At 41.1% G+C, this 26460-nt stretch overlaps 1 protein-coding gene across 1 annotated transcript; it reads right to left on the bottom strand.

The window, feature by feature from the left end:
• Positions 1–8547: 8547 nt before the first annotated feature.
• On the bottom strand, positions 8548–26126 carry VCPIP1 (valosin containing protein interacting protein 1). Its single transcript, XM_032995088.2, has 3 exons — positions 23108–26126; positions 17535–17621; positions 8548–14588 (listed from the first exon to the last, which is right to left on the bottom strand). Exons 1-3 carry the CDS (start codon positions 25812–25814, stop codon positions 13717–13719), a joined length of 3666 nt encoding a protein of 1221 aa, XP_032850979.2. The 5' UTR covers positions 25815–26126; the 3' UTR covers positions 8548–13716.
• Positions 26127–26460: the final 334 nt, after the last annotated feature.

Genomic DNA, 26460 nt, shown 5'->3' with positions numbered 1-26460 from the left:
GAGCTGCCCGCGCCCGCCGCCCCGCGGCACACAGGCCCTCACGCCACCGCCCGGTGCGCCGCTCGTCGCAGAGCGCGAAGGCAGCCCGGCCCTGTTCCCTCCCTCCTCCGAAACATCGCCGCCCTGGGGTTACAGGTTTGGTGGAGAAGCGAGGAGCGTGGGGTCGCCCTGCTTATGGGGTGGCTGCTCTACCAGCTGCCGGTTAGATAAAAAAAAAAAAAAAAATGGCACCCCAAACATTGCACCCCGTCCTCTTGTGGCTGCACTTAGAAGCACAGGAGCTGTGCTGAGCTCTTGGGAGAAAAGGGTGCGAGCACCTGTCGTAAAGATGGGGGTTAGCAGTTACAGAGCCAAAAAAAAAAAAAAAAAGGAGGCAGGGGCATATTTCCGCAGCCCTTAGAAAGGCACTCTTGGAATCAGCGTTGTGGCACCCAAATGCTCATTTCTTGGGTGCTCAAGTCTATTATAGGGTCGACCCTGCAGCTTTTTCCTTTATTAATTTTCATGTGATTTTTACTTTAATGGTCAAAACAAATAATCGAAACACCGTATGGTCTCTTATGCCCCATAATTTTTTTTTAAATGGTTTACGTATAGAAAACTGTTCGCCACCACCGTAGAGGAAATAATCTCCTGAAGCTATCACCACCATGAGGTACAAGCTACACCCGAGCACAACCTAGGTATCTTCTAGGTATTCCCCTACACAAAAGCCTTAAGCTGGAAGTTATTCGTATGAAGGAAGCCTTGGGGGTCTGGAGCGTGTAGATGCGGGGGCTGTGAGGGGAGCAGGGCGGGCGGGAAACCTGGGCTCGCGGCGCCCCCTGCGCAGGCTCAGGGGAACCTCAGGCCCGGGCACAGCCCCTGAGGCGCAGGAGGGGAAAAAATACAAAAAAACCCCCCCCAAAAAAAAAAAAACAACAAAAAAAACAACAACAAAAAAAACACCACACAAAACCCCCACCCAACTTACCCGCATTACAAACCTACCATTACAAAGGCGAGCTCGTATCGTTGCGTCTTTCACAGAAAAAAAAAAAAAAAATCAAATTTGTTGGGTTTTTTTATTTGGTTATTTACACGTAGTCTTTGCCCGCTGCTTACTAATAGGTGTTCAGCACCAACCTGCGTTCACTGTGATTCACTTTTAGTATCCAGAGATGACAACACAGCAGGTTTTCCCACATCAAAGCTCTGACAGGAGTCTTTGAACTACAAAAGCTGTAATCAAAAAGTATGTGGAATAAAAACCACCCTGAGACAGGATTTGTGTCTTCAGCCTCATATGGTATGAAATGTCATCTTTTAGCATTCATTTATATTTAATTCAAAGTGAAAGGAGCTTGAAATAAAAATATTGTTGTTTAAATAAGTACCTTCTTGTCTATTCCCATAGTAATACATGCGTTCTTAATTTGTAGGAAATAGATCTTGAAAGGATTAGCTGAGTCAAACTACTAAGTTAGTAAGTACTGATGGTCCTGTTGTTAAAAAAAATAATAACCTAAAGATGCAGTTTGTTACATTCTCCTTGGAGTACATCGGTAAACACATACACACCTCACTTTATCTCACTTTATTTTTTCTTTTTTAATCTTGTATGTATTACTGTCCTCTGTGAAAAGGCCTAATGTTCTGAGTTTCTTGTGCTGATACATGACAAAAAAAGGATGGAGATGCACCCCCTTCTCCATCTCTTCTCAGCTTCTGGTAGCTTAACAAAACTAAGCCAGAGGCCTAGCTACTTCTCTCTTCAGAAACCCTACAACAAATTATTTTTTCCAACTGTCCATCTAAGAGCTTCCCTAAGAAAGAAGGCGTAAAGTGGCAGTCTTTCTCTGTAGCGGGATATGGAATGTCTCCACCAAAAGCCACCATTTTTGGGGACTGTCCCATCCCATCTGGGCTCTCATGGCCCACAAGCCATCAGGCTCAGCCTCAACAGACTTCTGGTAGGACGCTCACCAGCCTGCAGTATCCGAGCCCCATCACGCAACAACTGCTTTCTGCCTTTGCTTGTCCTTCCCAAGACTCCCTTGTGACAAAGGAGACCTCGATTCCAGCCTAGACCTGAAGAACATGACCAGGTGCAAAGACACTGCTGCAGGTTGAGGGTGGCAGGACAGGGCAAATGTCACCATCACTCTAAGCTCATGGACCCTGAGTCACATACTGAGGGGATACTTCCAGTTGCCACTTCCCCATTGCCTTAGGACTGCTTAGTGGGGTCTCCTGATGAGTCAGAACCAAACATCACTAGAACCACCTGTTGGCATTTGGATCCTGCTTAGTTTTTGTAGTGTTCCCCAAGTGCTAACAACGGTGCATCCCACTTAGAAAGACTGGATACTCACTCACACTCTTACCCAGATGATTTGATAAGCAAAGTACTCTGGAAGAGACAGTGATGATCCTGTAATTTGCCCTGTTACTTATTCCTTCTTGAAAAGCCTCCTGCTGATCTGCAGAGAAAAGAATTCTATTAGGCATTCGTTATGACCCTAACCAATGACAGATCAGCAACTCTGTTCCTGCTGGGAAACAGGTCCTTTTCTGTGCAATGCTGATACTTCAAAAAAATTTCACCCAGCTGCAGTGGTGTGAAGGTACCACACTATTAAGCCATATGTTAAGCCCATATGTGTATTACCAGACTCATTTGTTACTGCTTCAATTCTGTGAGAGTTCCATCTATTCCCTGGCAAAGCCTTTCATGAATAAAGTAACACCACTCATGATCCCATTTCATATTATCACAGAGCTGAAATGATGGAAAAATGCTGAAGTCATGTGCAGAAGTTTGTAATTCTCTGCTGCTGTGCTCATCAGAATCTCGTTGTGAATTCAGGCAGCCAGTTCGACATTTATTCCCCAGAAGGCACAAGGCTTAACACAACCAACATGAAGTTAAGAATAATCAGTCTACCCTAAATGATATCCCTATAGGTTGTCCAGAAACCTTACAACAGAGGAACCCAGAGTCTTTGTGAAGATGATTCTCAGCACAGATGATCAACAAGGCACACAACTGTCTTCTTGCGGTGAGAGCTTCAACCTTCGAATCTAGCAAAATCCCTATAAGGTGAACTCAGGAATTAAGTTTTCTGATTTGTGGAAAACAAGCAGCTTATTTCCTCAGCAAACAGTTTCCCAACTCAAAAGCAATTGTTGCCAGTCTCATGAAGCTAAGGTCCATAAAGTAAAGACACAATGATTGCTAAAATAAAGACCAAGCTCAGTGTAGGTGAGCTTACAGGCTCTTTGCCTTGTAGTAGTCTTTGATGCCTTATCACCAGTTCCTGTAGTGACTATAATCTTCAGAGCTCTACACTGGCAGAAACACCAAATATGTCAATCAAAACCACCTGCACCCATCAAGTCTCCAGCCCAGCTACTTGACTTAGTCTACATTCAACATCACGGCACCGCTTATTCAGTCCCCAAGGTGATCTTGCTTGCGTCAGCCCTGTGAGGGTTGAGCTCACTCCCCATGTTTGGAAAAATTCCTGATGAAGAGCACGAGGATACTCACCAGATAGCCTTTTAAATTAAAATAGTTCTCCATATGGACAGCACATTATTATCTGCATCTGCTTCGTGTCTCAGTATTGAAGATCTCAGCTTGTCATTCGTACTTGAGTCATGTCACAGTCAGTTCAGTGAAGCTGCGGTTCAGAGCAATTTCAGCTTGCTGTGTGCCTGTAGAGTCATACTTATATTTTTTTCTTTTTTTAAACTTCTTAGTATCAAATTTTGTGAAGGGCAATATTCTATTCATGGCTGTTGAAAATGATCTGCTTTTGCTGGAATTTTCTCTAAATGCTCCTTACAACATTTTCCTGAGATGCCAAGTCTTACAGGATTAACCACTTCATCCCGAAGAGTTAGCAAGTTTTGTGCACTTTGACTCAACCTATTTGTACAGCCTGTCAGAGAGGGAAAAAGGTGCTAATTCCTCTGCCTAATTCAGTTAGCCTGTGTTCTGTTAACCATGACACAGAAGAATTGTATGTAATTTGTGATTTTATTAATTTTGCTTTACCATATTGACAGGTCTGCATTATTCATGCTAGTGTAGGGAAGGTGAAAATATAAGGCTTAAAGGCTACCGTAGCAAAATATCAAAATAATTGTGTATATTTAGATGAGCTTAGAATGTATAGTAGTGCATTAACCTCCATGACCGTGGTGCACAAAAAACATCCTCTTGCTCATTCCCAAAGCAGCCTATATGAGCTTCTCAAGGAGGCTGCATGACTACTCAGAGAATTCTGAGGTGGCCTTTGGATCAAGCCTTGGACTGAAAAAATCGACTGCAGTTCCCAAGCTCAGGAGATCAATAAAGCAGCTCCAGGGTTATAGCCCTGCCGGGGACCTGTGCTAGGATCTGCTCAGGCACGTACACAAAGAACAAGTTACTTGCTGTAGAATAATCGTAGTTCTCAGGGAGGAGATTATATTTCAGATCTCATGAGCTGCTCTGTATCCCTGCTTCTGGCAATCCTCAGCTGTCATTGGCTTGAGAAGAAACAGGTCATGCTGAGCTCACGCTGTCTCTTGCGCAGAGTGTGAGGAAATGGTGTCAGTGCACAGCTCTGATGGACACCGTCACTCAGAAACCAAGCCTGAAGCCTCACCTCATCTGCTTCTGCAAGTGCAGTGGCAGCTACACTGGTAGAACTCCTTTGAGGAGGCAAATTTCTGGTTGGCAACCACTTCACCTGTGGTTTCAACGGCATGGGTATTAATTTATATGAGGCACCATACAGGCAAACCGTATAGGATTACTTTTCAAGGATTAAAAGTGAAACAGCCTTGAATCAATCAAAGCAGGGAAAAAAGTAACTTCCAAATTTACACTCTGATATTACCTATGATCTCACTATCAACTCTCCCAATAAATAACGATGATACTGCTGCAAGATTAGATTACAATATTAATCTCAATTAATAAGCTTTACTAATTTCTCAAATGCTACTTGTTTGCTTTGGAAATAATAGAGGAATAATTTTACTAGTTCTGGTGAGGCATGCCATTTTTTTTTTTTAAAAAAAAAAAAGGATTGAATCCTTTCACAAACATACATACAACTTCTAAATGATCTTTTCAGTCTCTGAAGTGACCTGTTAATCAGGTATCAGCCGTATGCGTTATCCCATGCTGTTTTGGAGTTATGCCCTAGAAAGTCATCACTACGAATGCAAGAGAGGTCAACTTAATCCTTAGATTTTGCCAACCCCAGGAGCACACAATTAGTCCTACCGCAAGGGCTTTGCAAAGCAGTCAGAGCCAGACGGAGCCAACCAGTCAGGTGGGTAAACAGTAGTCAGGCAGCGGTAACGGTGTCCCAGCAGCAGCCTGAGCTAGATTCAGGCAAACAGCCAAAGTCTCATAGTACCCTGGTGATAAATGGAAAGCACTGGCTTGACTTTCTACCCCCAAAATAAAAACCACCATATAAAAAGAACAGTGTTCTGATCCCCCCTCCTTTCCAAACTACCAGCAAGACTCTCTCCTTCCCACTCCTAACACTGATTGCAACAACAGGAGTCACGGAGACAAATCTTGCAGTGTCACAACCAGCAATCCCAGAGATGCTGGCCTCTGCTGCTTGTACGACTGCAGTCTACCTCTTTTTCCAAGGCAGTGCTGCTCCCCCCGAGCCCTGCAGAATTCCAGCAGGAGGAGAGGAGAGGGAGCGGAGAGTGCTTACAGATGCGAAAGACTGCACACCTCCATCCTGGCTCCGCTTCCACGGTCAGCAACGAGGGCCCCTGAAAGGTCCTTAGTTGTTGCAAATGTATTCTCTGAGTTTGTGCAAGGATGCAAGTTTATGAGAGTTTCAAAGGTAGAACCTCAGGGTTAGGGTTGGAAAGATACAAAACACTAAATAAAGACAACTTTCAGAGTAGGCAATAGATAACTGGGGATTTTGGGGCTGCTGGGTTACTAGAGACCTGAGTTCAAAATTTCCAAACTAAGAAAGGAATGGGTTAGCTTGGCTGACTTCAAATGCAGGGAAGAAATCAAAAAAAAAAAAAACCATTAGTGAATATGACAATGTAAAGAAGAAGTTAAGGTTAGGAGAAACAGAGGGAGCAAAGAAATAAATACTGCTTATTTAGTTTCTTCCATTGTACCAATCCTTGAATGTTCTTATTTTGGAAGCAAAAGTAGGTACTCCTGAGCCTTATTTGCTGCATCCCTCCTGCTGTCTGCAAAAACAATTGCTATTTCCAGCATCTGTCTTCAGAAGCCAAGAAGGACCTTATCTTAAGACACACATAGTGCAGGAAAAAGTACTATAATTTTATGTGCAATGTTCAGATGTAGGACTTGAGTGTGTATTGAGCAACACTTGAGCAGATTTGAACATATAGTTAGAAATAGGAGTTATTTAATTCCTTGCCTTTTCTGTGTTTTTTTTTTTTTTTCTTCTTCATGCCACAAACTCTACACCATCACGTAGCAACAATTGGTGATGCCTCACCCCTTCTCTCCCACTGGGTGGAAAAGTATATACTTATTTGGCAGCTTCTTCTCAGAGAAAACAAAGGTAGATCTCAGGGAAATCCCCAGATTTAGAGTGAGCCACTGCAGCTTCTAAAGCTCATCACCCTGGAAGTGGAACAACATGAAACGTGGTTGCCCCACAGAACTACTGATTTTTAGAACCATTGATAAATCCTTATGTATCTTCTTCCCCCTCCTGAATAAGCCCACAAGTTCTCTGCTCTCTTAGGAATCTCCCGTCAGTCCTTCTGGTCCCATACATACAGATCTCGGAGGAAGTCAAACAAGGGTTTCATTTCTATCCATCTAATTTGTGTGAAATTGGATCATTTATCTATTGCCTCTCACTGTCTCTAAAAGCAGCAGTATAAACAGAGGACAATAAGCTTACAGAAACATCCGTGGTAAAAGTGTTTCAATATATAAGTCCAAGTGACAGGCGAAAAGCAAACAAGAAAGCTAGCCCAATGTCAGAAGAGACCCTTTGGGATTTGCAGAATCTGCAAAAATGAATGTGGGAAAGAAGAGAGAGGTTAGGATTAGGAGGTAGCACCTGGCAGCTCTCTCTCTACATATATGCGACAATGAAACAATCTGAAAGAAGCTTCATTTTAAAGAAAATCTTATATACTGAGTTGACAAAATAGCTTATAAAATCAATTTTTGTTATTCTGAAAGAAGTTGCTTGAATCATGCCTGAAAGGTTTGTAAGAAATGACTGTGCACTTCATGCAGCCAGGCCCCACCAACTATTGGCTAATAAGAACCATAGCACCTTCTAAACCTCCTAAATTCTGGTAACTTCCTTCCACCTGCTGTCATTTGTTTAATTTTTTACTTATTGAATACAAGTTTCCGAACAGCACAGACCCCGTCCATATCTACAGGATCACTTCAGCAGTGAAATTAGATTTGCTACTAGCAAGACAAGCCACTAGAAGTATTATTTCCAGCAGAAAACAAAATTAGGTAGTCATTTCAAAAAAGAGGTGGATAAAGTCCAAATACAAGTCTGAGCAGCTATTTCATAATCATCAAATCGATGCCTGTCATTAACAGAGAATAATAATCTTTCCTGAAGCCTCTTAAAATGTCTACAAGTTCCAGCAACAGAGGTCATGCTTACACTAAAACCTAAAGCCTTTGATGATATTACTAGATGTTCAGAATCACCCAGCGTATGTGAATTTAAGTAATTATGAGTAGAATAACCCATTTCAAATCAGCTGTGGCTACCGGGTTTCTGTAATGTCACCTTGGCCACAAAGTCCACTATGGATCTAAACACTGCTACTTTTCTTTATCATTAAGTAGTACTCAAAACATCACAAACCATCAGAAGCCAACATGTACCAAAGCCTCGATAAAATAAATTCCACATCAAGCAAACCACCACAGTTTCTGTTAACTTTTACAGTCAATGTGTTTGAATTGACTCTTCGTAATATCAACAAGGACCTTCCACAACTCACTGCACATGCTGATGAACATCCAAGGTTCATTCTCACCCCGATCCTAAGGAGAAAATTATGTCGTGAAGGGTTGTGTTGTGGCAGGAAGCTGGGGTTTTGCAGGGATGTTAGAACAGATTTGCTATGGGCATACCCAAGAAAAAAAACCAAACCAAACCAAACCAAACAAAATAACCAATCCAAACCCAACAACTCCAATCTAAAATTAAAAAAAAAAAAAAAAAAAAAAAAAAAAAAAAAAAAGATATTAAGGCTGTACAATTAATAGCAGAAGAAAAATGAAAACACTTTGAAAGCACTCTTAACTTGGTTGCTTCATACATTCAGTACTGGTTTGGGCTCAGATTATAAACACCGCATTAATAAAGATGAGTCAATTTCTAGCTTAGCATTAAGCATTTAAGCCTTTGAAATAAATCTTCCAAAGGTTAATTTTCAATTCTTTATGATATGACACACAACCAAAATTAACTCTGCATATTTACACTCATCACTTTAAAGAATGCTTTAATGCTAGCACGCTCTGAATTAAAGCCTTTCAATAAATACAGGAAAAAGTAACACAGTTTTGCAGTTGGTTTTATCACTCCTTTTTAGGCTCAAAAGTTATGATTACAGCCAATTTTTGAAACAAAGTACCACATGTAGCTGGTGGAAAAAGCACAGAGAAGATTTAAGTAGTTGTCAACATGTTCATCTTTGAGTATTGCCAAATTTTCAAAAGCCTAATTCTTCCACATTATACTATTCATACTTGCGTATTACGTGCATGCATTACAGTTTTGCTTTGAAATACATTTTGACCAATATTCCAAACCACAGACTGCAAGATGTCTTAAACGTCATGTGTGACTTGGGTCAGCGTTTTTCTACACAACCTTCTTGGTAACAACTTTGAAAAAAGATTCAGATCTCATATATTGGTCTCAAATATATAAAAACTTGTTTTAAAAATCTCTCACGTTCAAAGATCCCGTGTGTTTAATTAAATATTCAGAACAGGTATGAGATCAAAAAAACTTTTCCATAAGGAGTTTTTCTTTCAAAAAAGTTTCTTTTAAACAGAAACAACTAAAGCAACATGGATGACATCAGAGTTTACTTTTCTAAGGTTTGTACCAGTTTTTCATCTTCCGTACTAGTATTCATGTACGCAAGTATAATGCAGTTTATATGGAGAATGCAGAAGTCAATATATTTACAATTCATTAATTTTATAGCCAAATCAGTGTTAATTAAACAGGCTAATGTGTGAAAGGCTAGATAAAAGTTGCACCTTAGAAAACCAAAGCAGGTGTTTTAACTTATAGTTTTAATATAGCAATCAAAGAAAATTCCAAATACTGTACAGTGAAGTGTAGTATAGTACACTATATACTGTTATAATACACTATTGTTACATTACAGATAAAAAAAAAATCAAATATAATTAGTACAGCAATCACAAATAAAACAAACCAAACTGTGCTGGATAACAGCCAGTACTGTGAAGATGATATAGTTCCTATGCTAATTTATTTTTAATTCAACATGTAAAGCATTTACTGTTTAAAAAGATTTGTTTTCTAAATATATACACTATTTTAATTCTTATTTATACATTTTAAATAGCATTCCCTCCTAAAAGTGCACTCTTTCATTTCTTGGCAATAATCCTCGTTAATGCAAAATAATTCTGAAAATACCACTCTTGTTTCAAGCTTTTATTGCTCAACCGCAGGCATAAGGGCTCAGAGGGAATCCTGCATTCTAAATATCTTAAGCAACTTCTTCAATTTTAAGAAGCTAAACTGATATCCACAAGCAAAACAAACAAACCACTTACTGTTCTGTGTTTTTTTAACAGAAGGATCAACTTCATGTTATTATTTTACAAAAGCATGTAGATTCTGCTATTTGAAAATGGGAGCCAGACAGGTATAGAGATAACAGTGACATCTTCTTAAATTGTTTATTTTTCATACGTTTCAGACCAAGCACCACTCTCCCAATTATAAGCATCCTATGAATCTTATTACCTGGCACTTTCAGTGCATTGAAAAAGTAGCAAGGAACTCTTGTTAACCCTGTGACAGTGACAATAGATTCTATTTTTTGAAAGACTGTAAATTAAGCATTTTAGTCTTGAAAGTGTTCCTGCTGTACAGGGTTGTTAGCATACAGCCTTGTGGCACTGTGCCTCTGTAATGCTGCTAGGGCATTCTGTCAGAAGCAACGTCCAGCTCACATTTCACATTTATTAGGAGACTAGTAAACTATAAGGGATTCACAAACCCAACAATATAAATTGCTGGTTTGTGACTGTAACAGTGAAGACATCCCAATATATGATTTCATTTGAAAAGCTATTTATTTTCCCTCAGCGAAATGCAAACGATTCACAGAGAAACAGCAGTATCAACAAGTCAACCTTACTCAGCAGCCAGCCATTTGTAGTAGTACAAATCTTGCATTTGCTTGGAAAACTGATCTGTTCTTCTGAGGTTTCCCATGTGTTCGTCAGCAATATAGTTCATTCTTCCAACACCCCCCCAACCCCACCCCCTTTTTTTTTTTTTTTTATATACTGGGCTTGTATTTTCAGTAGTCATCTTTCATTTAGGTTATACAGACTAAGCCATAGTAAAGTTTAGGATTTTCCAATAATTTAAGTCATCTTTGCCATGAGACACTGTGTAGAAGCTGGTTGGCCCCTAGACAAGAAAGTAATCATGGCAGATTCTTAAAAAGAATTTAGAACCACAGCCTCTGTCCACAGGCAATTCAGTAGCAAGAAGTTAGGGTTTTTTTTGAGAAAGAGACACTCTTCATGCCATTTGAGAAGTCCTGCTGCCACGGCTTCACATCCAGGAGTCAACGTCTTCCCTGCCCTTGAACCCCACCACCATTTTCCTGACTCTAACAGGGAAATCTAAAAGCACATGGGTGCTTCTAAGGCAGGCACACTGATTTGCCTCAACTTACATTCTCACCCACTGCTAGCAATCAAATGAAACAGCTGTTCAAGCTTACACTTCAGTGTTCTTTATTTCACTTCTCCTGTACAGTTACACATCTCACCGGCATGTAGATGAAGTTTAGCTTCGCTTGAGAGTACCAAAAGCCATCTTTCTCAAAAACACTGATATTTAAACGCATGAGAAAGCTACGTGAAATAAGAACACTGCAAAGAAATATGCACAATCCTGCTTTACACTAGAGGAATTCACATCAGCAGACCTTGTGATTTTGACACCATTTTACCATTCCTGTTTGAGAGCATTTTGTTTTATTGGAGAGTTCTGATCTACATGACTTGAGTGGATCCAATATGACACTACGGGTGAATCAAACAGCTGTTAATCTGTGTCTATTTCTATTTAGGTAAGAAGGAAAGTGTCAAATTGCTGCTGAAATGGGAATTGTCAAGATTAAACCAAGCCTTCCTCTTTACACAGTGAAAGGCACACAAACTTCTGTAGTCTTACCAAAAAGGCTTGAAAGAAGTAAGCATCTTCCCTTGAAATAAGAATGATGTGCAATTAATATTTCAATTTCAAACGTCAAATTCTCCCATATACACTGCCCATATTTTTTTTTTTTCAGCCAAGGAAGACTTCTTTTTCCAAGAAAAGGTTAAAAATGTCGAAGTGATATAGTTACCTTGTCTAAAATGCAAGAGATCCAGGAGATTCCTCCCCCTCAGCCTCTCCTGACTTAAACTCCCTCCCAGGAACATGCCACTGCTACTCTTTTCTAAACCTCACGCTGTGACAAAGCACAAGCCTCTACTCAACATTTTCTATACAGAAGTAGCCTTCATGCAGCTAGACTGATTCATGGGAGACTAAATGTTTTCAGAAGTCCTGGCAGGCTTCCAGCTGCTGCATGTGCATCCTGTTTCTCATTGAGTAAGCCCTGCCAGTTAATCAGTGCATCAGCAAGGTCAGTTCTGGTGAGCCAAATTACTTCATACATTCCAAGTTTCCAAATTGCTAACCTAGGGGTTAGCAATTTGAGATCTTAACATATTTCATTTATTTGTGAAAAGGTGATTTTTATTTTACCTGTAAGTAGTGTACTAAATCATAAAAGATTTACTCCCTCTACATAAGAGGTTAACCAACAGAATTATTTTAATTTACTTTGGGAAAAAAAAAGGGGGGGGGGGCTATTCTTTAAGTGACTTCCTTCAGTTAATTTTATACATACAAAAATAAATCCTCCCTCATGGGATGTTTTATCATACTAATGCTTAGAATTGTTTAAGTGATTAGAAATGTAAAAAGTGAGGAGAGTTTTCTGAATACAAACATATACAATACAAACATTTGTGAACTGGTAAAAACCCACATGTGCACAAACACAGACTTCAATAGGTAAATGCTCTTAATTCCTTGGAAGCTGTATTAACATCTTTCATCCGTTCAATGTTATTTCACCATTAGAGGAAGCAACAATAGTGCATTTAAATATGACTATGAAGATAGGAAGCAAAGTGCAGTATCAGATACACATTCCATCCTTAGGGAGCAAGCACAATGGCTGCTTCTTAAAAACTAGCACTGCAGGTCTGATGAACACGCTACTCAAGTGGATACCAGCTACATTACCACAGATGCAGGGAACTCTGCACCACAAACTGAAGTGAGGCTAATAGAGGTGGGTAGTCTTTATAGACACTGAAACAGCATGTATTCCTTGTTTCCATGGTGTAAACAGCGAGCTTCCAAAAGCTCAATTATCACTGAACGCTTTAGGATAATGTATGTTAGAGAGTCATTTCCTTCCAACAAATTGTTAATTTGCTCTGAAGAGGACAGCTGCTATTTAATTTTTGCCATCGCTAACCAATGTTAGTAATCAAAATCTTTTAAAATAAATGGGTTTGCCACTGAACATTTGGCATTTCTTGCAATTGCCAGCTTCTCTCCTATAGTTGTATTAAAAGTTGCACAACATCTGACCAGCTCGGTATTTGGGAGGAAATAAAAACATGCTATCACTTACTAACAGAGCACCAAAATGGTTGTGTTGGCTCAGACAGCCACGCGTAACCACACCACATTCACTTTATCTTTGTCATACACTAAGTAGCCTTTTTTCTAACTTGCTTAAACTGACACTATGCATAAATTAGGGTGTTTACTAAAGTTACACTTATTCCAAGATTTCTGACAAGCGTATACAGCTGTATGAGTGAAAAAGTTTTTAAATCAGAGGACATGCCAGCACAATGTAACTAAAGTACTGTATATGCTGCATTATCAAACTTAGCAAAGTTTAGTTTCAGTTGTTTTTTTTGAAATTCAGGTTTAATTCATGTTTATAGTGTATTTTTGAGTGGAATTACATACCTGGGGCAGGATTAATTTTGTCACATTTCTAGTTTTGCCTCTTCTAGCCTTTCCAGTAACCTTAAACTAGCATGGTAAGAACCTTGCACGGGCTTCAGTTTTAAGACTTGTGAGGAATTAAAAATTACAAAGGATTTTCAAGAACCCACATTTACAGCAGATATTCATCTCAGTGCATATCCTAATAACTAATTTACAGGTAACAGAGCCAGCCTGGGCAGCAGTATGGTAATATTGAAAGCTATTGCCAATCACACGCTTATCATGCACTGAATAAGATGATATAATCTTTGACATACATACAAGATTTAATAACTAATCACTTTGTGTGGCCCAGCCAATAAACATTACATTTGAACAGTAATTTCTTCTACCCTTATTAGATTTTAACCTATCAAGAGTGATCCATTGGCTCAGTTGCATTAGTGATTCCTGCATCTTGACTATCCATCTCCTCAAGCTCCTCAACAGAATTCCCCTTTTGTGCTTTAGACCTTGCAGGGAATGTTGTTCCCACAGAATTCACCATGTTACCATCAGTTGATTCGGTATTCAAGTGTTCAGTACCACCTGGTGCAGAAAGCGATTCGGGTAAACCAGCCTGAAAGCTCCCAGTTTTAGCAGTTGAATTCACTGCCTCTACTTTTCTTTGAGATAGATCAACTGATGCTGACTGCTCTGTATTCTGATCCCGCAAATGTCTATCCATTGAAGCCTGAATAGAAGAGACCATTTCCTGCAACTTTTTTCTCTGTGCCTCAATCAAAGTGGGGTCAAGCTGCCTGCTGTCTCTCATTGTCACAACTCCCGGTGCAATTCGGATAAGCTCACTGTTACCAGAAGCAGCTGTGAATACAGAAGGCTCAATTTTAGCAGAAGGACTGAAGTCCGTTTCTGTGCTATGCTTTCTTAAAAGTGGTGTTTCCCTGGCTCTTTGATCATGTTGTTGACTACTAGATGCAGTTCCTAGGGAATGGCCCTTTCCTTGAAATGCAGTTATGTTATGTAGTTGTTCAGATTTCTTTTTCACTACTCCACCACTACCCAGCTTCAGCATTCCGTGTGAAGGACTTGCTTCCCTGCTTCTTGAAGTAGCTTCTGCTCGCACTTGACTTAAGGCCTCTTTAACCAACTCTTCAACATCAGGACCAATAGGAAAGTGCCCAGCAGCATCCACACACAGCTCTAATCTGTCTTCTGCTGCATTGTACACAAAGTTTTTACCAGGCAAATGTGGAAAAGTACAGTGCTTGCCATCAGCCAAACCTATAAAGATAGAAGAAGTTATTCAAAGTGCTAACATTTTAAGGCATGCTCTCAATACACAGCAATCACTGCATTTAAACTTACTGTATCAGGTATGCTAAAGCAAACACACTGAAACTTACTACAGTGAGAGAAAACCAATTTAGGCTTGTATGCCATATGATAGCAATCACAGTATATCCCTAAGATCCTGCTGCCTTCTATGGTAATTCTAATGAAGAGACAGGACTGTAGTATTCCTAGATAAAATAACCACCTTGCTGGGACTTGCTGTTCTACAACAGAAATTAAAGAAATAATATATGCTTGCAGTAACACAGAACAAGCCAAATCCCATCACTACCACCACCAACCCCTGCCCCAAAGCCAGAAAACTGCCAAAGACCACCTTTCAAATCACTGTCTATCTGGAGAAGTAATATTTAAGATCACTTCTACACTAGTTGGAATTGTAGTAGAATTGGGTACAACTGCTGCTAAGCCTGAGAAATTTAAAATTTCCTATTTGTCTTTTTCTCAGAGAGGAAGCATTGCTAAATAAACAAAATTGTTTCAAGCTTACTATGTTTAGTAGTGGTCAAGATCATAATGATTAACCTTTACAAAACAAACATAAGGCATATTTTTGATCTGCTGTTTGTTTCATTGTCCCACTTGCAATTTGACCCATCTGCTAAAACTGACAGTCCACTAGGCAAATTTAAGTTTTGAAGCTGCTCTATGTCAAAAGTGGGCAACATCTGCTTTCAGTTTGTCATCATAAAAAGCAGTAAGCTATCACTCCAGTGATGACGGCTTTCTGTGAGTTAAAAGCTATCTGCAGATGAAAACCTGGCTGCAACAGTTCTGTTAAGTTCTACGAGCTATGCAAGGAGAGCTACAATAAAAAAAACCCACTTTTTAAAAAGTGTCAGGAGTAGGTAAATTAATGTGAATTTTCCTCATATTCTCTTACAATTCTTGAAGAAAAGCACCAGAAATAATGCAGAAGGGAAGAATCAGAGCAAGCAAATCCTATTTCTGTGTTATCAAATACAATGCAATCAAAACAGCTATTCCAAGCACCAGTGAAAAAGGTAATTCAAATTATCTGAAACATTATTATACTGCTTTGGTACCGAGGAACCAACTGGCCAGTTTCACTCATCCTCCACAGCTTCTGAATCACACACTTGGACAGTTGCAGAGAATCTACAGATGAGATTTTATTTCAAGAACTTCAGACAGGTAGTTCCTTTCTTCACATATCCGTGGGAACCAATAACCAAACAGCCAAAACACACACAGAACAAAATTTAACCCCAAACACCTATCTGCCTAACTTAGCCCAGAGAACAACATATTTTAACGGCAGAATTTACCAGCTCAACCTTCATTTGCAAAAGAGAGTGCTGTAACAGCTTCTACGATTGACCAAAACTGCCTCTGAAGTTGCAATCCTGAAATCTCAAAATAAGATCTTAAACAAGATCTGCTAAATCAAATTTTAATTGATTAAGTGTCTACACTTGACAGAAAGCTTTGTTCCAAATGCCCAGTATAATAGTTGCATTATTACATTAACTAAAATATAGAAATAGGGTAAGGAACTTCTTTAAGTGAAAAAAATAGACTTGCACACTGTAATTGTTTAATGTGGAAATTTAGTAGTTCATAAAATGTTAAAATCTTACAAGTATGTTAATGCTGAAATAGTAATTCTACCTACCAAGGTAGTATAAAATACTTTCACATGCAGAAATGCCATAATGTTCAAATACAGAATACCATCTTCCACAACCTCAGTTCTTACAATCTCAGTTGGCAAAAATAACTTTTAAGTCAGGTATTTTCTGTGAGTTAATGACCAGCTGGGTTAAAATCTCTTGGATTCATTCTAGGTTCTGAACTCTGGCTAGTCATTAATTGGTCCAAAATGTCCTTTCCACCTGGCACTGTTTAAGCTAACTCACTTGCCACAAACAATACACCAAGTTTTATTGTATAAGCATAGTAAAAGAAAGAAAACGGAAAGGAAACAGATCTGCTAGAAGACACCTGCATGCTAATTCTATCACCCAGGCTAATAATTCAGTGAGAGGTAGGAGGCATTGAATATACCACACATTTTAATTACTGCAAACAGAACAGAAATTATGTGCTAGAATACCTGTTTCCAGAAACAATCAAGATTAAGTTAAGGTTGACAAAACTGCCTAAGAAGAAATCAAACAGTAAGAAAGCAGAAAAGGAATCATTATTAAAAATGAAACCATAAGAGCTAAACTATGAGTGCAAAGACTTCAATAAGAAAATAAACTTTAAATGAGATAATTAAAAGAAAGAGATGTTGTTCTTTGTGGGTAGTATTTATGAAGCAGTCTAAAAAAAAAAAATCAAATATACTCTCACTTCTTGGTTATTCTGCACATAGTCCGAGATGCAACATTTATCAATGCAAGAATGGATGGATAGCTTGGCTTTTGAACAACAATCTTAGGAATATGAAAGATAAATGTAACCAACCATTTAAATTCAAAGCATGCAGTATCCCTGTGTAAAATATCTACTGAGAAGCATGCTAGAAAGATGAATTGCTTATCCATTAAGTGTTTTAGCAGGTATATGTCCTATGATCATCTCTTTCTTTGATCTTTCCAGAAAAACAAAAATCAGTTGACTTACTGAATTTTTTTGTACAATTCAGGAAGTTTAAATGGGGATGTATGGTTGTAGAAAAGATTTCAGAAAATAAGAGATTTAAGGTGAATGAACTCATCCTAGCCTGATTCCCTAGTCTTAGGCTCTCTGAGGGAACATAAGGAGATCTACAATATAGGGAAAATTAAAATCTGCAATGGTAATAAAAATATATTTATGCTTACAAATGACTCAATACCAATTTACAATTTTAAAGATTTGAAATCAAAGGAAGGAAGGAAGGAAGAAACAGAAAACAAAAAATACCTGTGGTTTTCTTCATTATGCTGTAGAATACTCCACCCTGCTGAAACAACTGAGGAAGCCCCTTTGCATAAGACCAAACATCTTCTCCTGTAAAAGTCAAACACGGTCATTAGAAATAAACAGTCTTATTTTAACATTATAGACAATGGCCAAAAACGTAACTCCCTGAACTAAAAGCTGAATCGTCACTCTCTTCTGTGCAATTAAGAATTTAAATTTTTATTGCAAATTTACAGAACAGGAGCCCAGGACATTGAGAAACTTTCAGGAAAACTGACCACTGTCTGCAGTCAAATATCCTACGTGCTCAAGTACAGACTCCCAAATTTCATTTGATCCAAGCTGCAGCTCCTGGTTCCTTGCCAGGCCCTACACATGAGTCTCCATTCCCCTCCTACCCATGCCTTCATCACAGAACTAGGAAATGACTAATACGCTTCCAAAATTCAAGCACATACCCTTGCACATTAAAACCTCAATTCTATATCCCTACATTTTCTCAAAAATCAGATCTCGATTTCACAGCTGCCATACTGCAGACATTAGTTATACTGGAGCTGAGATACAAAGGTCCACGCAGGCAGTTGCGTAGAATCTGTGTCTGTACCTTGCTTTTCTTGTAAGTTAGAAACAAAATGCCAACTGTGAGGCCCCAGCAGTCCTGTGTAACTGGCATTTTTCAAAGATGCCAAAAATGGCATTGAAATGTGACAACTTTAAATGTCACTGAGAGGAAAAAAAAAACCAACCTAGACTATGTAAGGAAAGGAATATAACGAATAGAAAAACTGGGTTACAATGACAGAATATCAGTGACCTAACAGCACCTGCTAAATCAGTTCAGATCTGCATTTTTACCTATACCCTCTTCCTTGTTTTGCTCACCACTTACCTGCTTCAGAGAAGTGATGTGTGAGGTAGCTGTCAAAGTAGTGTAAAGAAAAAGTACTGATAAATGCCATTCTCCTGATGCAGAAACAACTACCGTGTATATACATTTTCAGAAAAAAATTGTTCTTCCCACTTTACATCAAATATTCAGGGAACATACTGAGATACTTTAAATAGAAATCGCACTCTTCTTTAGGCATCAGAATCTCAATAACCATATCTTTCTATTTTCTATTAAAACTGGAGAATGTAAATCATCAACTAAAGTTAACTGGATGCACGTACTACTCGGAATAGAGATAGCTGAAATGTGCGAGGCTGTAAAATATTACCCACCAATGTTTCTTTGCTTGCTGCGAAGAGCAAAATAAGAGTAAAAAGTTATTTTTAATAGCTTCCACAAACTGAATATAGGCCATGTCTAAATCCCTCCTTACATTTATTTCTTTACTGTATATCCCACAAGGTAACTGTGGCTACTCTCCTATCCCACCTGTCTCAAGTGAGAAAAGCTTTTACCCCTGTGACAGTGGCATTATGTGCCACATACACTTTGAAGCCCTTCAAGCCACTCTCCGACTTTTCTGCTTTCCTTCTCTGACAGGCACGGGACTGCATACACTCCTCTGCTTGTCTGTCACCCCACCAGAAAGAAGGATTCTGTCGCTCGCCTCTCCACTTCAGGTGATATTCAAGTCCCCATTCTCTCTGAAAAGGTACAGTGCATCTTCATCGTGTTTTGTCTTTAGACATTTTAAAGACAGGAGACCTACGTAATCTGATTAATTTTAAATGCATTTCCTATTTGCTCTAGCTCACTGCATTCATTTGCACATCAAGTTCACAGATTCGGCCTTTACTTCCTAGTAAGAACATCGAGGTAACAAACCAACTACCCTCCTTTCTTACTTTCCATGATCTACTGAAGGATGTCTTGGCTTTTGACTTTATGCTGATAATTTCTGTCTATTGACTTGCTAATAAATCTGAAGCTCTTCTCCAGTTCTCACTGATTCCACTACAAAAAAAAAAAAAAAATTAAAAATAAATTTAAAAGGAGCGTTCTCCTCTCCACTATTGCCACTGCTTTCCATCTTCTTCAAACAACTGCATGGAGGGAGCAGAATCACTCCTGGTAACACTCTCTCTACTGTTTTTGCTATTTCAAAAGGAGTTCACTGCTACCCTGCATCCTTATTCTCATTTACATTGTCAGATGCACTGCTGTGGCTCTTCATTTTCCCCCAAGTCCTCCTGATGGTTTAAATACTGCCCACAGGAATCAAAACAACCACTACACTGATAAGCAAGAGAGTACAGTCACCAGTCTACCAAAGCCTGGGGAGGCCACAGCCAACAGCCACACAGCACCTGACTCCAGAGTAAGGACTCCTATACTGCTGCATCTAGAAATCTGTTCTTATTTGAAGGGCTCCCCTCCCTGCCAGAAGACAGCCACCTGGCTTTTAGAAGCAGACCAGTTTTACACATTAGTGGCATTCTCCAAGGAGAAATTTCCTATTTGCTCTGGGCATGACTCTTCAAGCCTTGCACAAGAGCAGCATCACTGTTTAGATAGACTTTTATGGAACACTAGCAAGGACTACATGCAGAAAAGCATGGAGAGCAGGGCTCATGAAACAAAAGCATCAGCCACTAAACTAACGCTGCTGTTTTGATAAAGTCATCTCTGACTGGAACACCAAAAAAAAAAAAAAAAAAAAACCAAACCCACAGTTACAACCGGACTTTCCCAGACCAGAGAAGCTAGTGTGTAATTCAACTAAGCTACGTTTGAGGTACATTTTTGTTGCTAGTGAGTTTTACTGTTTGTTTTGGTTTTGTTTACCATGGCAGGAAGATGTTTATAGGTCACAAGTTAATTTGGGTGATCATTTAGTCAGATTAAAAACCCCCTCAAGACACTACATTTATCGAAGAGATTATGTTCTCTGCACTGTTCCCACCCCAGCACACACTTCCTCAGGCCAGACAGCCCCACAACATTATGGTATGGCAACAAATGAAGACTATCCTACCCACGAGTATGCCTCATATGCTGCAAAGAGCAGAGGTAGATAACCTATGCCAGTGGAGGCCCAAGACCATCACTTCATACAGCAGAGAGGACACACAGAAGTACGAAACAAATCAAATGCTTAGTTCATAAACACAGGTTACAGGGAACTACAGCTGACCTAAAAACAAGCTGTTTAATTCCAATCAAATCCTGATTGTCAATTAATGCATTTAATTTAAACCTGGCTATTTTGATTTCTTGTGCACTGATGAATTCATCAATGCAAAACAAACCGATCAAAATAGATTCATAGTTGGCTTGCATGTATCCAGATTGCTTCTGCATGGTTATAATTAAATCTGTTTAAAAATTCAATGTTTTAACTATGTTAATGTAAAATTACAATCCGTTTAGTCATTTCCCTATAGAATTCTGTATTTTGAGCAAAACAAAAAAAAAAAGAGAAAGCTTTACAAAAAAATCATGCAGAATATGTCAAGTGTTCCAGAAATTACAGTATCTCATTTCCCAGGGTTTGTTTTTAAATTATAGACAGAAAAAATGAAAGAACATGGTCTAAAGTTTTAGCAAGTTAACTAGCTGAGATCAGAAAAGAAAAATTCTAGTAACTGAAACACAAAAGAAGCATCAAGTCAGCCTACAGGAGACCCTGTATGAAAGAAAAGTTTTAAGCATCCAGAATGGTTAGAGATGTTTGAAGACACACTTTCACTATGAGCACTGGGGAATAAAAAAGAAAATTGTGTCTAGCCCAGCAAGCTATTTCAACAGCATCTGCCCTCTACACATTCTGACTGTGTTAGATGAATGTTTTTAGCAGAACAAAGTTACAGCAAGAGCATACAGGATAAGCTGACTCTCAGAACTTTGCAGCCCTGTTTTTTAGCAGTACAGAAATGTCATCGAGAAACATTAAGGCTTCTCATGCCAAAAAGACTGAATTTGAGGAACTGCCTTGAGGATCACCTTGAGGAACTGCCATCCCAACACTCTCTTAAATTGCAAGGACTTAGCAAGTTTCTTAGAGTTTGTTTCCCCATTGAAAAAATCACAATTGTAAAGTCAACTGTCTAGACTTTTTCCACAAGTATTTTTAAAGGAAAATGAAGCCCTTATGAGAGAAGTGATTATATAAAAATATCATCTTATTCAGTAGCCGCATGGTTGGTTGGTATGTCATTTGCTGCCACTTTTACTTCTATTAGTAATGCAAAATGGATGCAGTCAGAGAAGGTCAAGGTAAGTTCTATTCTAACCTGTGCTTCGAAAGCAGAACCTAACAGCAGTGAGAGTCAAAGACAAAAATTGATTCTTGAATACAAGATCAACTCACAGTTTATGGGTAAGTACCCATAAAAAATGGCACACCTTAAATGCTGTAGTAACTGAGATACTTTTAAAACACATCAGTCTTTTGTAAGCCAGTAACTGCAGTCTCAGCAGTATTTCCTGAAAACAGAAAAGCACTCTTTTAAGCTTCGTCTCAAAATTATGACAGCTTTTAACCCTAATTTCTTCCTGCACTTTGGAACTGCGGTGTAAATGTCAGCGTGACAAGGTGGCTAGTGATTCAGCACACTATCTTGCAAGAGACACAGGAGTAAACAATCAGGCTTGGAAAAGAATCAAAGTTCTGCTTGATGAACTTCTGCCATACCACCCTGTGATTACGTAATTGTTTCATTTCTAAAACATCACATGCTTTAGCCACACCAAATCCCTCCAGCAAAAAGGAAGGCTCCCACAAAAAAAAAAAAAACCCTTGTAAACACTACTATTCAACTGGTTCACAGAGCTAAAAGTATGATAATTACTGTTCTACTTCCTGCCAGTAAGCAGCAAGAACTGTGAAACCTGATGAAGAAAGTACACAAACAAAGGTCCAAGTCTCCTGAGTCCAAATATGAAAATAAGAAACACAGCCACCTCAGAAAAGTCCTTTCATCTTGAATTGTTAACAGTCAGTCAGATTTACGTGACTAACAATTTATAAGCATAGCTTTGCAACCCTATGCCCACCTTCGGGATTCAAATCCGTAGTGAGATTCTTTCAGTTTCCCCTCTGTTTACATTCTGAAATAATACTTTTCACAGCTCTTTAAAAAGATCAGATCACCACTTAAAATTAGCAGATTAGTTTAGGAGATGTGTTGCGCTGATTTGCTTAAACCAACACAACTCCATGTGGGGAGAAATGCCAGGACTTCATCCTACTACAAAGGTGAGAATTTGGTCCTCAAACTTCCAATGAGCACACTCGGCATCCCCTCCTCACTTCTGCTCTGAACTTATTTCCTGAATCCTGAAGGAGATGTAGGAAAGATGAGCATGTAGCTCACACACATACACATCAGATGCGTGCCTAATGAGAGACAGGAAAAACAAACAAAGAGACAGACAGCAGAGGAAATGCAACAACTTCTAAACAGCTCGAGTATCATATACACATTTTAAAAAGTCACAACACTCAGCACATCACTGACAGCATGTTAAATGTTCTTCTAATAGAGGAATAAAGGAACTAACCCTCTCCATGGTTACAAAAAAAGAACAAATTAAGTATGTTTATAACTACAGTTTGTAAAATGTTATCTTTTACTTAAAAATACAATTTTAAAGTATAATGTGAAGTCAGCCTTACCCATTAGTGTTGCTAGAAGACAGAGAGAATACATCTCCTTATCAACTTGCTCTTGCAGTTCCTTCGATGAGATTTTACTGGTCACAGCAGCATCTTCATGCTTCACGGCATGGGCCGAGTGAGCTGAAGCAGACTGCCTGCCTTCCTCCTTACCTTTCAGGATTTCTACTGCAATTCTGTCACCATGCTGCAAGGGAACGGGCTCGTTTTCCATGCCTTCTTTGGGAGGCAGAAGCTCTTTAGGAGGAAAGCCATAGCGAATACATTGCAAATATGGAGGAATATTAAATTCTCTCGCTATGCTTTCCTGTAGTTCCAAGAAGGTGGTCGTGCACTTTAAGGTAAGCATGGACTGCCTCCCATCATTTGTGGTTATTCGAATTTTCTTTTCTTTTGTAGATGTTGGAGAATACGGGGTCTTTGTTGGTGTAGCAGGTGCAGAGGATGGCCCCTCACGGACAGCCCCAGGAGAAGCTGTCCTAGGTTGCCCTTTATGTTCTTGTTTCAATTTTTCACTTTTCCGTTTCTGCATTACGGAAGCCTGGTCTGCAATGTTCTGCTGAATAGTTCTTTCAGCTTTGCTCATATTCAGCTCCTCCTTGTGCAAAGTTTTTGTCTTCTGTCCAGTCAAAATAATTTTGGTTGGAAGTTGTGACTCTAACTCTTGTCCTTGCTGTACATCATCAGCTCTCTGGGCGTGAGCACCATCGATGTTTACAGGGGTATAATCATCAGGGTTCTTTTTGGCTGTTTGATGCAGTATTGTGTTGACAACTTTCTGAACAAGAATCTCACTACCAAATTCACCAGGGAAGTGCTTGGTAACAAGTTTCATGGCGACGTCATACACGTTGCTGTTCAGAGATGTGTCACTTTCATACTGGAACCAGTAGACTGTCTCTCTCACCACTCTTCCACCCCACTCTAGAGTAATAGGAAAAGCTTCAGGGAGATTGTCATATTCTTTACCTTCCCAGTAGTGCTTGAATCCACAGCCACATTTGCCGCCTGTGGATCTAGTATTAGTTCTGTCTCCGTCCAAATATGAAACAGATCCATCTTCTCTGACGCGACGCACTAAGTTACCATGACACCAGTTACAAGCAGTCAAACTACTCAGGCTGTAGTCTGGTACCAGCACATCCTTTGCAGGATTGTAAGAACACACCAAACTGTTCAGGGGAAAACTGTAATTTTTGTCAGGCCTTAGCTGGCCGTGGGTACTTTTTGCCAGGTTATACAGTTTCCCCCCAGGAGCCAGCCACTCTGGAGGAACATGGTGCTCTGAAAGGGCCCCACAGATGAGGCACCTGTGAAGGCGGTTGTCCACCACTGCTTTTTTGGCAGCCGCAGTGACTTCTTCAGGCTGGACTCCTATTACACCAGTCCTTCTGTAGAAATACTGATGCACATCAGCTACGAGACTCGGATGGATACCATGTTTACTCATGAAAACCTCCTCCATTGCAGCAACGAGCCTCATCAAGTACTTATCTTGCAAACTTCTGTCTCCTCCAATAACACAACCACCGTCCTCCTCTAACTTGATGTACTTTTTGATGAGGTCTTGAGGGACTCCCCAGGCTTTAGGAAGTAGCTTCCTAGGCAGTTTAGGTAAAGCAGCACCTTTTATTCCTACTAGAGGAATATAATGGTTACGTCCCGAGCTACTCCATGCAATGCAGATTGGCTTGTTCAACATGCCGTCTTTCCCCATGCATTTTTCTAGGGGTATCAGGCCAGGGAGGAACGTCGCTGAATAATCTCCAGAGCTTCGCATCCCACTCAAGGAGTCTAACAGGATGATAGGCCGGTGAAGCACGTTGGCCAGACCAAAGATGTGAATATTCCTAAGGCCCATTGGCACGCCTTCTGGAGGAACAAACAAAGGGTCACATTCGTTGATAATGTCCTCCCACTCTGCTGCATCAATAAAGTCATGGAAAAGCGCCTTGTAGTGACTCAGATTCTCCTCAAAATGCTTCTTTAGATTCTCTCGCAGAGCGTGCCAGAACAGTTCCCTGCCAACAAGTGCCCGCGAGACCGCATGGACCAGGCAGTGACCATCTCCATCCACATGGACGGGAATGAGGCACTCCTGACTGTTGTTGGCTTTCTTGATGTCTTCCAGGGTGTCGTGTAGGTAGATGAGGCTGCCAGAGCGGTCCTTTCCGTAACCGATGGTTTCAACGTGCTCCGGCTCGATGAGGAAGGCGCGGTCACCTAAGAGGGAACAGTCAAAGATGTCTCCCTGGTTCATCTCCGTGAGGAGCTTGGCTTTGCCAGTTTGCTTATCCATCCCGTAGCGGGCCAGGATGGGGGCCAGGAGCTTGCAGTGGTAGTTGGAGAGGCCCATGACTTTGACGAGCTCGGTGTTGCGGCGGGGTGGGCCGGCACCGCTGACGCCCAGCAGCGCGTTTCGCAGCAGGTTGTGCAGCACCAGGTCGGGGTCGGTCACCTCCTCCACGGCCAGCAGCTGCCGCTGCTCGTGGCGCTGCCCGCAGTCCGTGCACTCGATGCTGCCGCTGCTCTGCGGCCCGTGGGCCGGGAAGAAGAGCCGCGCCTGGCATTTGGGGTCGGGGCAGGTGCCCGAGAAGATGCGCCGGTCCCGCTTCTTGGAGGCGGCCGGAGGCGGCGGCTGCGGCTGCTGCTGAGGAGACGGCGGCGGCGGCGGCGGCGGCTGTTGCTGCTGCTGCGGCTGGGACATCGCTCTGCTCCGCCCGGGCTTCACCCCCACTCGCGCTCCTCCGCCCTCACAGGCTCATCCCCTGCGCCCCGGCTGACGACCGGCGCCTGACAGATTCCGGCGCCTGACAGATGCCGCCGCCGGTGCCGTCCGCCAGCCGCCCATCCACCGAGCGCCCTCCCGCTGCCGCCGCCGCTCCTCGCCCCCCACCCCAGTCCGTCCGCCTATCCGTCTGTCCGTCCCCCCTCCCGGCAAACGCGGAAGCCGCCGCCGCCGCCGCTTACAGCCTCTTCGCTGCCTTAGCCGTTGCCCGCAACGCAACGGCCTCTCGCACTTCCACGCGCACGGCGCAGGCGCGCCGCCGCAAGGGCGCTCGGGAACGGTAGTCTCCGCCGCCGCCGCGGCCCGGCGCGGGGAAGGGAGCGGGAAGGGCGCGGAGACTACCGGGCCTGTGAGGGCGGGCGGGCCGCCCCGCGGCGTTCCTGGGAAGTGTAGTCTGCCGCCGGGTGGGCCGCGGAGGAAGGGGAGCCGGGAGGGACACACTTAGGGCGCTGTGCGAGCGCTTGTTGCGCTTTCAGCTGCCGGGGGTGGGGGAAGGGCAGGGTGCTGCGTTAAAGGTGAGACACACACCCCACCCCCAGTACGGATTCGTTTTCTACTTCCGCCC

The sequence above is a fragment of the Tyto alba genome, unplaced genomic scaffold, assembly GCF_018691265.1.
Source record: "Tyto alba isolate M040663 unplaced genomic scaffold, T.alba_DEE_v4.0 Super-Scaffold_9, whole genome shotgun sequence".
NCBI lineage: Eukaryota > Metazoa > Chordata > Aves > Strigiformes > Tytonidae > Tyto > Tyto alba.
Note: the sequence above shows the minus strand (reverse complement) of the source record. Positions and strands in the feature narration are given on the sequence as shown.